The 12,285-nt window shown below is 38.4% G+C and overlaps 1 protein-coding gene across 1 annotated transcript in view; it reads right to left on the bottom strand.

Moving 5' to 3' along the window:
* Nucleotides 1-12,285, bottom strand: part of LOC131308066 (uncharacterized) — a 133,193-nt gene that overhangs the window by 103,533 nt on the left and 17,375 nt on the right. Inside the window, exons 2-11 of the mRNA XM_058334879.1 lie at nt 9,482-9,508; nt 9,240-9,362; nt 7,879-8,128; nt 7,271-7,357; nt 6,803-6,889; nt 6,628-6,717; nt 5,776-6,174; nt 5,339-5,425; nt 5,161-5,247; nt 4,600-5,019 (exon numbers count right to left, since the gene is read on the bottom strand). Of these exons, the coding sequence (XP_058190862.1) occupies nt 4,600-5,019; nt 5,161-5,247; nt 5,339-5,425; nt 5,776-6,174; nt 6,628-6,717; nt 6,803-6,889; nt 7,271-7,357; nt 7,879-8,128; nt 9,240-9,362; nt 9,482-9,508 (1,657 nt within the window). The remainder of the gene's footprint in view (nt 1-4,599; nt 5,020-5,160; nt 5,248-5,338; nt 5,426-5,775; nt 6,175-6,627; nt 6,718-6,802; nt 6,890-7,270; nt 7,358-7,878; nt 8,129-9,239; nt 9,363-9,481; nt 9,509-12,285) is intronic.

The following is a 12,285-nucleotide window of genomic DNA, read 5'->3' as shown; positions in this document are numbered from 1 at the left end:
GGTTTTTTTTTTATAGAATTTTTGGACGGCTCGGATCTGCCGTTCGGTGGCCGGAGACGGCCCAACGCGGCCGCCGGTACGATTTCTCTCCGCCGGCGCCCATTATCATAGCAACAGTCTTATTTTTTGTATAAGGCAACTTCAAGCTAAAAAATCATGTGTTTACGCAAATAATTGTCCTACCACTATGGATCTTGTTTGATAGATCTCATTGAGATCTTTAAAACAGTACAAAAAAAATTTGATTTTTTTTTTCATTTACATTATTTTTGAGTTTGAAAATGTGAAAGGAACTTTTTATTTGAGTTTTGTGAATGACCCTTCTTATTTTTGAATGAAGTGACAAATTAAGTACTTATTTTTTAAGAAGGTTTCCGGAACGGAGCCTTACTCTATCATTATCGTGTCATTCTATCCCACCACCATCGGCAATGGATACAGTCACGGCCCACAAATCCCAAGCCAAATCAATAAGGCGCCAACATTTCGTCAGTAGTTCGAACAATCCTTAACCTGTCCGAGTACACAATTTAAAAGTCGCTCTTTGATGAACTCCTAAAAATAAATCACGAATTAGCAAACCCTTCAAATGGATACGCTGATGGATTTAGGCAGCATCGACGAATTCGCAGTCTATCTTAATGGTGATGCTGATAGATTTGGATGACTCGCATGGGGGATTATGGTTGAAGATGAGAGAGAATGGAAAACGATGGAAAAATTTATAGCCACCCTTGTAATTTTTTTTGAATATGCCACCCTTGTAATTATTCCTTAATATCTTCAACTTTTTGTATTGGGGAATCTTGAAGGATCTGTAGTCTTTTTTAGTTTTTGGTTTCCAAATATATTTTTTCGTTTCTAAAAATAAAAATTTTAAACCAAATTTCTTAAAAAAACATATGTCCCTTCAAAATTCTCTCATAAAGTTCAAAAAAAATTTAAAAAATAGAGATTAAATTACAAAATTCACCCTAAATATGGAGATTTTGTCTCCAAAATAGAGATATAAAGCTTGACATGGAGATGCTTGTAAAGGGAAAATAAAAGAGAAATGGATAAGAAGAGGAAATTTTATAAAATTTCATTCCAATGTTTGGTTTGTAGAAAAAGAAAAGAAACAAGTTCAATTTTCTATCCAATTTCTTCTTGACTTTCTCTCTAATTTTCCTCGTTAAAATTTTTCCTTCCTTTCTCCTTCCATCCCCAAGTTCAAAACTGAGAGGGGAAAAGTGTGGATTACATTTCTATTTTATCTCCTTTATCTTTTTGGGTAAATATCACCGACACCCCCAGGGTTTCCCTTAATCAAGTACACTACATATTATTTTGTACAGTCCGTTTCAAATGATGACGTCCTCATTTTAGTTAAAACGCAAATCTCCTCATTTCACCCATTTTTCGATCAAATTTTGATGATCCGAGCCGCTCAATGTGATCAAAACATGATTTTAAGAGTACTTGGAAAAATTAACAAAAAAAATACCATGAAGGGCTTCATCAGAACAGTTTTTTAGCAAACGGTTCAATAAAAAATTGCTCAAATCAAGCCCAACCCGGTCTCTCACTTTTTTCTTGCCAATTTCTCACGGGTACCCTTAAAATCACATTCTGAACATATTGAACGGCTTGGATCATCGAATTTTTGATCGGGAAAGGAAGATCTGCATTTTAAGAGGTCCTCATTTGAAACTTTATGTTATTTTGTATGCAGTTCATCTTGTCCCTAATTTCTTCACTTTCTTGTGAAAGGGAGGAGAAAATAAGTGTATTGCTCCACCTGTATGACTCTGATGATTCTCAATACTATTCAGATTGAAGATTGCGTGCTAGTTATTTTGGAGTGTTGTGTGTAATAAATGTGAAGTGGAGTAAAATAAAAGTGGCAAGAATAATTGTTAGTTTATTTGCTTGCATGACAGAGATTCCCATCATGTAAAATATTGTCAAAGGAATCTCAAAATGTAGTAGTCTAGCTTGTAAGATATAATTGTACTCTAAAATACTACATATTCAGGTCTCAAAGCAGAAGACATGGGATGGGCATGTGCTAGGTGCAGCTGATGTCATTTTCCATGTTCTAGATGCCTCCCTTAGTCTTATGGTTATAAAAGGGAAGGGCTCCATTGTATTCTACTCAAACTTGTGCAAATATTTTTGGGTTTGTTTTTTGATCATCTCCCTTCTTTGTAATTGTACTCTCTTAGTGATTGCATTTGTGGCAACAATGAAAAGTGTGAGAAAAATATAGAGAAAATTTCACTATGTTCAACACTTGATTTTCCTATTTTCTCTTAGCTTATTTTTCAAACCAAACGACTGAAGAGATTTTTTTCACCACCACCTCTGGTATTAACGCAAGAACACTTCAGACTCACATTGAGGCCGGCCGGGCAGGTCTTAAAGCACTTTCTATCATTGTCCTTGGTGTAATTTGACAAGTCATTATGAGTGCGATCCTTGGCTCTGCTTCTTGACAGGAATTTAAGTTTCTTCAAAGTTCAAACAACTGGTCATCGTTGGTTCTTTTTTGTTTTCCTAGAAATGGTTTTTACTGAAGACAAGTTCATTTGTTGTGGTTGCAAATTCGCATCCCTTGTCTAAACAAGTAACAATCTAACATTGACTAGACATGACTTAGGCCAGCACCAATGTTCCAATTCCAGTTTCTTTGCCCTTTTTTTCATTTACTGGCTCCAACATATTTTTTGCGGGCGATCTCAATTTCTATGGTAACATATACTCATTTATCATTGTACTAAAATAGAAACCAACCTACTCGTAGAAATTTTTTATTTTTGATCCGTGTACTTGTAGAAATCATAAGCAGAAAACTCATAATAACCTTTGGTGAGACTTGCCAAATCATAATAAAATTTTGATCACTCGGCATCTTGTCCAATGGGGACTAATTCTAATGGGTCTTTCTATGGACAGCCTATTAGACTGCCAATAAATCAAAAAAAGACGGAAAAAAATACATACTCCAACGCACTTTTTACACTTTTCAATGCACTTTAATACACTTTTCACATATTTCGATACATTTTTATATATTTTAACAAGAGCCCAGTGGGCTGTTTTTAGTATTTTCCTTTAAGAAATAATATGAACCTTTTAGGGGTGGGGCCGGACACCTCCGGCCCCACAAGATACCTCCGCCCCTGCAAATGATTTATCTCACCATCTGTGTTTTTGTTCACTTGCTTACTTGCTTTCAGCTCTTGAGCCTTGTGTTTTCTCCCTTGAAGATGAGAGTCCAACATCTTCTCACTTGTGGCTGTCACGTGACATAAAGCACAAGTCCACTCTCTCTGAACTTTTTCTGAATCAGTTATCTTCACGGCTTTGTTCTCTCCACCAGCTGCTGCCAATGTCTTCTCTTTGATTTCCTCAACGGCAACTGTGTTCTTGTCATTTTGAGCAAGATTTGGCTCTACACATTTGACCTGCAAAAGAAGTGAGTCGTGTTGTGGTCTGATTGTATGGTTGCTGATCTTGCTTCCTTTCGAAACAACATAACAAATCTCATGGCTGTGTTTACGATCATCACTATGCCCACGGATGAAGGCTGTGTTTGGATCAAGAATCTGTGAAGGAACTTCTAGTCAGGGAAAAAACAAGTAAAGGATTTCTGTTATCAACTATAAGTCTATTTTTCTCGCATTTTTTTCCCCATAACAAATCTCTCTACAAATCCTTGATCCAAATATGGCATATGGGGACAAAAACGAGTGAAAATAAAACAATAATGAAGTGAAGAAGCAAGATTTATTTCCATAAACCATCCATGATCTGAACACAGCCTTGAAAGATTGCGGAAGTTCATATAATAAAAACCAGCAAAAAGCAGCGGTGTAGATGGGAACGAGAAATTCAATACAAGAATGGAAGTTGAATGAAAAAGCACTGAAGAAATCTAAGTGACAAAAATTCGATGGAGATGCTACCTGTTCTGTTGCAACTGCTGGATTTTCATCCTCCAATTCCCCCGCATTGGCATTCTCCTTAGCAACATGAGGCTCTTTCACTTTAGACTGGAAAAAGAAATGGTTGGTTTATCGGGTTTCCTCTTTAAGTAAAGCAGTAAATTCATTAGGAAATATGATAGGAAACCTTACCAATTTTGTTGCAGCTACTTGACTTTCCTCTGGTAGTCCCACAGCTCTAGCATCCACCTTCCCAACATTAGGTTCTTCGTATTTGGACTAATAAAAAAGATTGATCACACGGTATACCCACAAATCAAATTAATGAAAGCACATGCGAATATAACTAAAGCTATTCGTACAACTTCTTTAACAACACTCAAAAAAAAAAAAAAATTTTGAACAGGGGTAAGACATCAGAAAGAAAAGCCTACTCAGTTCTAGCTCCTTGGTTTATTCTATTTAACACTGACGGAAATCATTTCCACATGAAATATAACAAGACAAGACTTTAAATGGCAAAACTACCAACAGTTTTTTTCATACTCGATTTTTGAAAAGCACTTAACTTTTCCTGGAGGAGAGTGTCTTTCCCCGCCAACTAAGAAGACCAACAGTACATATCAATTGAAATTAACAACAGAAACAGATACAGTCCAACAGTAGTTACCTGGATTGCTGCAGCTGTTTCCTTCTCCTCTGTATTCGTCATTTCCTTGATCTCTTCCACGCCAATGTCAGGCTTTGTATGCTTGGACTGAAACAAAGAGGAGGAACCCTCACTTTCGTTCACTTGCTTACTTGCTTTCAGCTCTTGAGCCTTGTGTCTTCTCCCTTGAAGATGATATTCCAACATCTTCTCACCTATGGTGGTCACCTGACATAAAGCACAAGTCCAGACTCTCTTAACTTTCTCTGGATCGGTTATCTCCACGGCTTTGCTCTCTCCACCAGCTGTTGCCACTGTCTTTTTTTTTATTTCCCCAGCGGCAACCGTTTTCTTCTCATTGTGAGCAAGATTTGGCTCTACACACTTAACCTGCCAAAGAGGTGAGTTGATATTTAATTTTGCGGTTGCTAATCTTGCTTCCTATGGAAACAACATAGCAAATCTCATGGCCGAAAGCAGCCGTGGAGATGACAAAGAGAATTTAAATACAAGAATGAAAGTTGAACGAAAGAAAAGAGCACCGAAGATACAGAAGTAACGAAAATTCGATGGAGATGCCACCTGTTCTGTTGCAACTGCTGGACTTTCATCCTTCAATTCCCCTGCATTGGCATTCTCCTTAGCAACATGAGGCTCTTTCACTTTGGACTGGAAAAAGAAATGGCTGGTTTATCGGGTTTCCTCTTTAAATGAAAGCATTATATTCAGTAGGTAATAGTAATACGATAGGAAACCTAACCAATTTTGTTGCAGCTACTGGACTTTTCTCTGGCAGTGCCACTGCTCTAGCATCCACCTTGACAACATTAGGTTCTTCGTATTTGAACTAAGAAAAACATGGTTAGTATGTTTTACCCACAAATTAAATTAATGGAGACACATGCCAATATAACTAAAGCTACTTGTACAACTTCTTTAACACCACTCAAATCATGAAAAAACCAATTTTTTCAACAGGGGTAAGATGTCAGAAAGAAAAAGCCTTCTCAGTGCCAGCTCCTCAGTTTATTCTATCTCACAAGGCCGAAACTCATTTCCACATGAAATATTACAGGACAGGGAATTAAATGGCAAAACTGCCAGCAAGATTTTTTCATTTTCGAACTTTAGAAACCACTGAACTTTTACTGGAGGAGATTTACTTTTCCGTGAACTAAGCAGACCAACAGTAGTTACCTGGGTTGCTGCAGCAATTTCCTTCTCCTCTGTATTAGTCATTTCCTTGATCTCTTCCACGCCGATGTCAGGCTTTGTATGCTTGGACTGGAACAAAGAGGAGGAACCCTCGCTTTCGTTCACTTGCTGACTTGCTTTCAGCTCTCGAGCCTTGTGTCTTCTCCCTTGCTTTCGTTCACTTGCTGACTTGCTTTTAGCACAAGTCCACTCTCTCTGAACTTTCTCCGAATCGATTATCTCCACGGCTTTGCTCTCTCCACCAGCTGTTGCCACTGTCTTCTCTTTGATTTCCCCAGCGGCAACTGTTTTCTTCTCATTTTGAGCACGATTTGGCTCTACACACTTAACCTGCCAATGAGGTGAGTTGAGATTTGATTTTGCAGTTGCTAATCTTGCTTCCTAAGGAACAACATAACAAATCTCATAGCTGTGTTTTGATCACTGATATATGGAGGTATTAAGGCTGTGTTTGGATCAAGAATCTGTGGAGGAATTTATGGTGGGGGAAAAACAAATAAAGGATTTTTGTTTTCTCAATTATTCGGTCTATTTTTCCCATGTTATTTTTTCCATAGCAAATCTTTCCACAAATCCTTTATCCAATTATGGCCTATGGGGACAATAAAAAAAGTGAAGAAAAAGAAGATGTTGAAGTGAAGAAGCAAGATTTATTTCCATAAAACAACCATGATCCAAACACAGCCTAGAAAGATTGCGGAAGTTCATATAATAAAAACCAGCAGAAAGCAGCCGTTGAGATGGGAAAGAGAATTTAAATACAAGAATGGAAGTTGAACGAAAGAAAAGAGCACCGAAGATACAGAAGTAACGAAAATTCGATGGAGATGCTACCTGTTCTGTTGCAACTGCAGCTGGACTTTCATCCTTCAATTCCCCCACATTGGCATTCTCCTTAGCCACACGAGGCTCTTTCACTTTGGACTGGAAAAAGAAATGGTTGGTTTATCAGGTTTCCTCTTTAAATGAAAGCATTATATTCAATAGGTAATACGATAGGAAACCTAACCAATTTTGTTGCAGCTACTGGACTTTTCTCTGGTAGTGCCCCTGCTCTAGCATCCACCTTGACAACATCAGGTTCTTCGTATTTGAACTATGAAAAACATGGTTAGTGTGTTTTACCAACTACTCTCCATTAATGGAAACACATGCCAACATAACTAAAGCTATTCGTACAACTTCTTTAACAACATTCAAATCATGAAAAAACCAATTTTCAACTGGGGTAAGATGTTAGAAGAAAAAACCTTATCAGTGCCAGCTCCTCGGTTTATTCTATTCCACAAGGACGAAACTCATTTCCACATGAAATATTACTGGAAAGGAATTTAAATGGCAAAACTGCCAACAAGTTTTTTCATTTTCGAACTTTAGAAAGCACTGAACTTTTCCTGGAGGAGATTGTAAGCAGACCGACAGTAGACACCCGTTGAAATTAACAGCAGAAACGGATACAAATCCAAAAGGTAGTTACCTGTGTTGCTGCAGCTGTATCCCTTTCCTCTGTATTAGTCATTGACTTGATCTCTTCCACGCCAATGTCAGGCTTTGTATGCTTGGACTGAAGCAAAGGGAAATGACATTTGTATTGGTAGTCATAGAGATGTATATCAACATTAGACATACATAGAGAGAGCAGATACTGTGTCTCACATATTCCACGTGTATCAAATCTCAGAAGACAGCCACATTTATTTATTATCATAAAAAACCAATAAACCAACTCCTTCTAATGATTCCAATTACAAATTCAATGGATTTGCGATGATTTTTTAAAGGAAGAAAATGATATGGAAACTTTTAGTTTTTTCACTTCCTCTTTCCTAATTCATTTTTCATCTACAATTCCCTTCCCAAATTCTTTATGGGAACACAACCAAAGAGTGCATTTATGCATAGATTGACATGTAGAAGATGCAAACATATCAACATTTGCACGTAATGACCCTGCGTCTCACATTGAATATGAACTCCTGTGACTCAATGCCGTTTCTACGAAAAGTTATCATTTACATTTAACTGGTCAAGTATATTCACATTAGACAACTTCTTATCTATTGCTGGCAGGACTCATTGACTTACCTTCCGATCAAGGAGTTTTTCCAAAGCTTCAGATCCGTTCTCTTGAACATACCTCTCTGCCACAGCTAGAAAGTTTTCGGCATTTAGAGATTTTTCCTCCTTCGGTTTAATTAAGTATTTCATAGCAGTTCGCGGATCCACAGATAAGCACGGGCGAAGCAAGCACTCATAAACATAAGATGCACCATTAAAATCAGGTAGAACCAACAAGCACATGGCTATTACCTTCAGGTAAGGCCAGAATGGAAGCCTGGTATGCACAAATAAGGAAATGAGTGAAGCACAATCTATGCTCTTAATGAAAACCCTGTATCAGATCGAACAATTCTTAAAAAGCACTACGACAAGTAGGTGTGGTTGTCCACCTGCTGTAGTATCAATTCCTCATCTTCTTGGTGCTAAATCCACCCAGAAGAGGAGGCTGAGTTTCGGTAGGACAGGTGAAAATGCTATGCACTATTGTGTTCGCAAATAATGCAGAAACAATGAATGCCACCCAACATTCGCACCGTTTCATGTCATAGGATGCTTGCGATTGTTTACATTTGGAAGTAGTTATATAGGGAACAAATCAAGGAGATCCATATCATGGAACACATGCATGTAATACATGTTTGGGTACGTAATTGCTTTTCTATTTACAAGACCAACATTTGCCTTTCCACTTGAAACTGTCGTCACTTCGAATTTTACAGAATCAGAACTTTGTATCAGAGCTAAAAACCGCACCGTTAGTCACTTCGAATTTTGGGGAGTCAGAGCTTTATTAGAGCTAAACACCAGATTAAGTATAGACCAGATGCTACCTATACGAGAATCAGATAGGACAATTGCCATAGAGTACTCAAAACTCAAAAGAAAAGGGTTGTCATATAATCATTGTCAACAGAGTTGGTCTCCCTGACCGTCAGTTGTGGAGCACGGTGGCAGGTTACAACCCTTATGTGCATCATCGGTTTAGTGAGAGTGTAACCTTGTGTGTATGTAAGATCTTTCAACACCCTCCCCATGCAAAGCGAGTTTGAATGGCGAGTCCAACCCAAAGTTTTTGATCATTTGTATCTGCTGCTAAAATTTGGTGATATATCGTAGTTCTAGGTGTAACGCATACCATCTTGTACCATTTTGACAAAGAACACCAAACTTATAGTGCATTCCTAGCAAGAAGTAGCTCAACCATTAGGCCTAATTATCCCAGACCTAGAACCTCTTTAAGAAAATTCTTTATCTTCGGTGACCCAAGCTGTCCATCGACTCAATAACATGGACCTCATTTTCATTGTTCGACCTGAAGCCTAGATTTTTATCCCTTTGTGAGCTCATAGAAAATGGAACGACGAGTGTACAGTAGACTTAGTTACCATTCAGTAAGTTTCACAAAAGCAAGCTCAAAGAGAGAAACCAGAGAGAAAAGAATCCAATATGCCGCCAAATTTCGCATCTTCAAGTTGGAATTATTCTCGATTGCCTGAATAGAGGCATACCTGTCCCAAAAAAAAAAATTTCTAAATCAGCACAATATAGTAAGTTTACCGGACTGAATTTTGTACACTGAACATTATACACTTATAAACCATATATTAGTGAATTTAAATATACATACAGAGGGCAGCCCAGACCAAAGAGAGGCCTGCAAGTAAAATACAATAATACATCAGAGCTTGAAACTTCAAAAAAAAGAAAGAAAGAAAAAAGAGCTTGAAACAAAACAAGTAGATAAAAAGATGCATAATTCACAAGGAAAGGGAAACTAGTAAAGTGTTTCCTCTTCGCTTTCTAAACAGGGTATTCTTTGAAGGTAGAAAACAAGTGAATTGGATTGGAGTACCGAGCAAGCAAGTCGAAGCATTTGAATGCAAACTTGAGAAAACCCACTAAACCCATCTGGGAATTCGATCTCTTTCTTTCTGGCCCTTTTTTTTTTCTGGGATTTTCCTGGTTTTTATTGTGAAACAAGCCTCCAGGTATTAAAGCACTTTCTATCATTGCCCCGGTGTAGTCTCTTTTTCTTCTTTTTTTTCTTTTTCTTTTTCTTTTTTTGTCTCACGATCCTTCAATATGTATTGCTCGTGCTCTCAATTTTCCATCGGGCGAATTTCATTAATTCAGGACTTTCTGATTTGGTATGGTTTGGGTCCCACGCCTGCTTATGCAAGCGCAGTTGTATCATACTCTCATGTATGACATCCTTCGTGAGTTCGTGTAAAAAGTAGAGCTGGGCAACAGACACGATAACACGACACGAATCAAACACGAAATTAACGGATTAGGGTTGAACATTTCTGACACGAAACACGAAAATGACACGACTAGAGAACATGAATTCTAAATGGGTCGGGTTCAGGTTAAACACGCGAGACACGAAATTGACACGATCAACACGGTTACGAATCTGTGTCATCCATTTTCACGAACATATATACATAATATATGGTATATCTGCAATTCTATATAGAGTTAGGCAACAGACACGATAACACGACACGAACCGGACATGAAGTTAACGGGTTAGGGTTGAGCATTTCTAACACAAAACACGAAAATGACACGACTCGAGAAACACAAATTCTAAATGGGTTGGGTTAGGGTTGGGTGATTTGTGACACGAACCCGACTGACACGACACGAACACGACCCGACACGACCTGTTATCCAGGTCTAGTAAAAAGCACGCGAATACAAAACAGCGATCGAACCTTAATAATGAATTCGGTACTTTTCAAAAAATGTTCCTGCCTTGTTTTCTTCCATTTTCAAAAAGAATTTTTCAAAAAATTCCTCCTAAATTTTTCCTACTTTCAATATTTCTCTTTTTATTTCTCTTCACTTATTACTCCTACTATTTTTCAAAACAAATTTCAAAATACAAACCAAACAAAGCAGCAAATAACAAAATAAAATACGATCGCGTAGAAAAAAAGTGTAGAGAGAGAGAGAGTCTGGAGTGGGTTCCTCCCCACCCCCTCCGGCCACCCATTCCCCGTCGAGTTGAGTTTTGTTCACCCTCTACTTAAGAAGGTAAACATTACCCTCCTTCCTATTGGTTGAAATAGTGTGGATTCCACCATAAAGTGATGTTATGCTTACCATGCAATACATTTTTTGGTAAACATGACATCACTTTGTGGTGGAATCTACGTCATTTCAACCAATAAGATAGAAGGTAATGTTCACCCTCTTTTAAGAAGGGTGAACAAAATTCCACTCTTCTCCGCCTCCCCCCTTCTTCGGCCCTCCCCCACCCTTTTCGTTCCTCCTCTCCTTTCAATCCCCCTCTCCGGCCTCTCTCCTATCCTTCTCTCTTCTTGTTGGGCCCATGATTATAAAGTGGTTGAGACTCTCTCCTTAAGGAGTTGAGATTTTCCACTCTTCCATCCATTTTTGAACTCATGAGCTAGGTCTGGGATTCTAGATCTGGTTTTCTTGAAATTTGTGTACCGGCGACGAAAACGGTGTCTACAGCGGCTTCTGCCTCTGGTCTGCAGCGGGACGAGTTCGAGTTGGTACAACGGGTCATTAAGAGGGTTTGCTTCATACCTGGCCTCACCTCTCAACTTCAGCCTCTCCAACCCCTCTTCACAAGTATATTCGACGGGTCCAACTCCGGCGTCGTGGTTCCATGTTGTTTTTTTTGCTTTATTGCATTTTGTTTTGTTAGTTTTTGTATTATGGGACCGATAGTGTCCCCTCTTATTGTACCGTGTGTTTTGCATATATAAATCGACTTTGCTTTCTGGTAAAAAAAAAATGGAGTGTAGTTTGATAAGTCATTAGGAGTGCGATCCTTGGCTTTGCTTCTTGACAGGAATTTAGGTTCTTCGAACAACTGGTCATTGTTGGTTCTTTTTTGTTTTCCTAGAAATGGTTTTACTGAAGACAAGTTCATTTGTTGTGGTTGCCATTAAATGGTAACTATTTTAGCTCATGTAAGAATGACTTGCCTTCAATCCGAGAAAACATGGACTTCTAGTCCATTTAGACAATACTGGCTTCGATACCATTATATCTAAACTTCGGTTTCATCCAATTTGCAGGCAAGGGTTTGGTTCACTTTTACACTCAGGCCAAGACAGTAACTCAACAATGAAAGGATTTACCTAGATGCTCTGGAGTATCTCTGACAATGCCTACTTCCCTAAAGTGAAAATTTAAAAAGGTTCCGATCAGGCACTTAACGATATCCAATTAAGCTGATTTTTTGCATGATTGTTCTACTCGACGAGCTCTACAAAGTGAACGATTCCGATCATCGGAGCGAGACCGGAGTAGGCCCAGAAACTGAGCCCAGCAGCACGATGTTTAAAATGGTGGGAGCCCTTTGGATGAAATTATACCATTCCAACATGGTGTGTGTTATTACCTTTATTTATCTTTATGTCTTGTTTTACTTTTTGTGAGCACTTATGG

The sequence above is a fragment of the Rhododendron vialii genome, chromosome 11a, assembly GCF_030253575.1.
Source record: "Rhododendron vialii isolate Sample 1 chromosome 11a, ASM3025357v1".
Lineage (NCBI taxonomy): Eukaryota > Viridiplantae > Streptophyta > Magnoliopsida > Ericales > Ericaceae > Rhododendron > Rhododendron vialii.
Note: the sequence above shows the minus strand (reverse complement) of the source record. Positions and strands in the feature narration are given on the sequence as shown.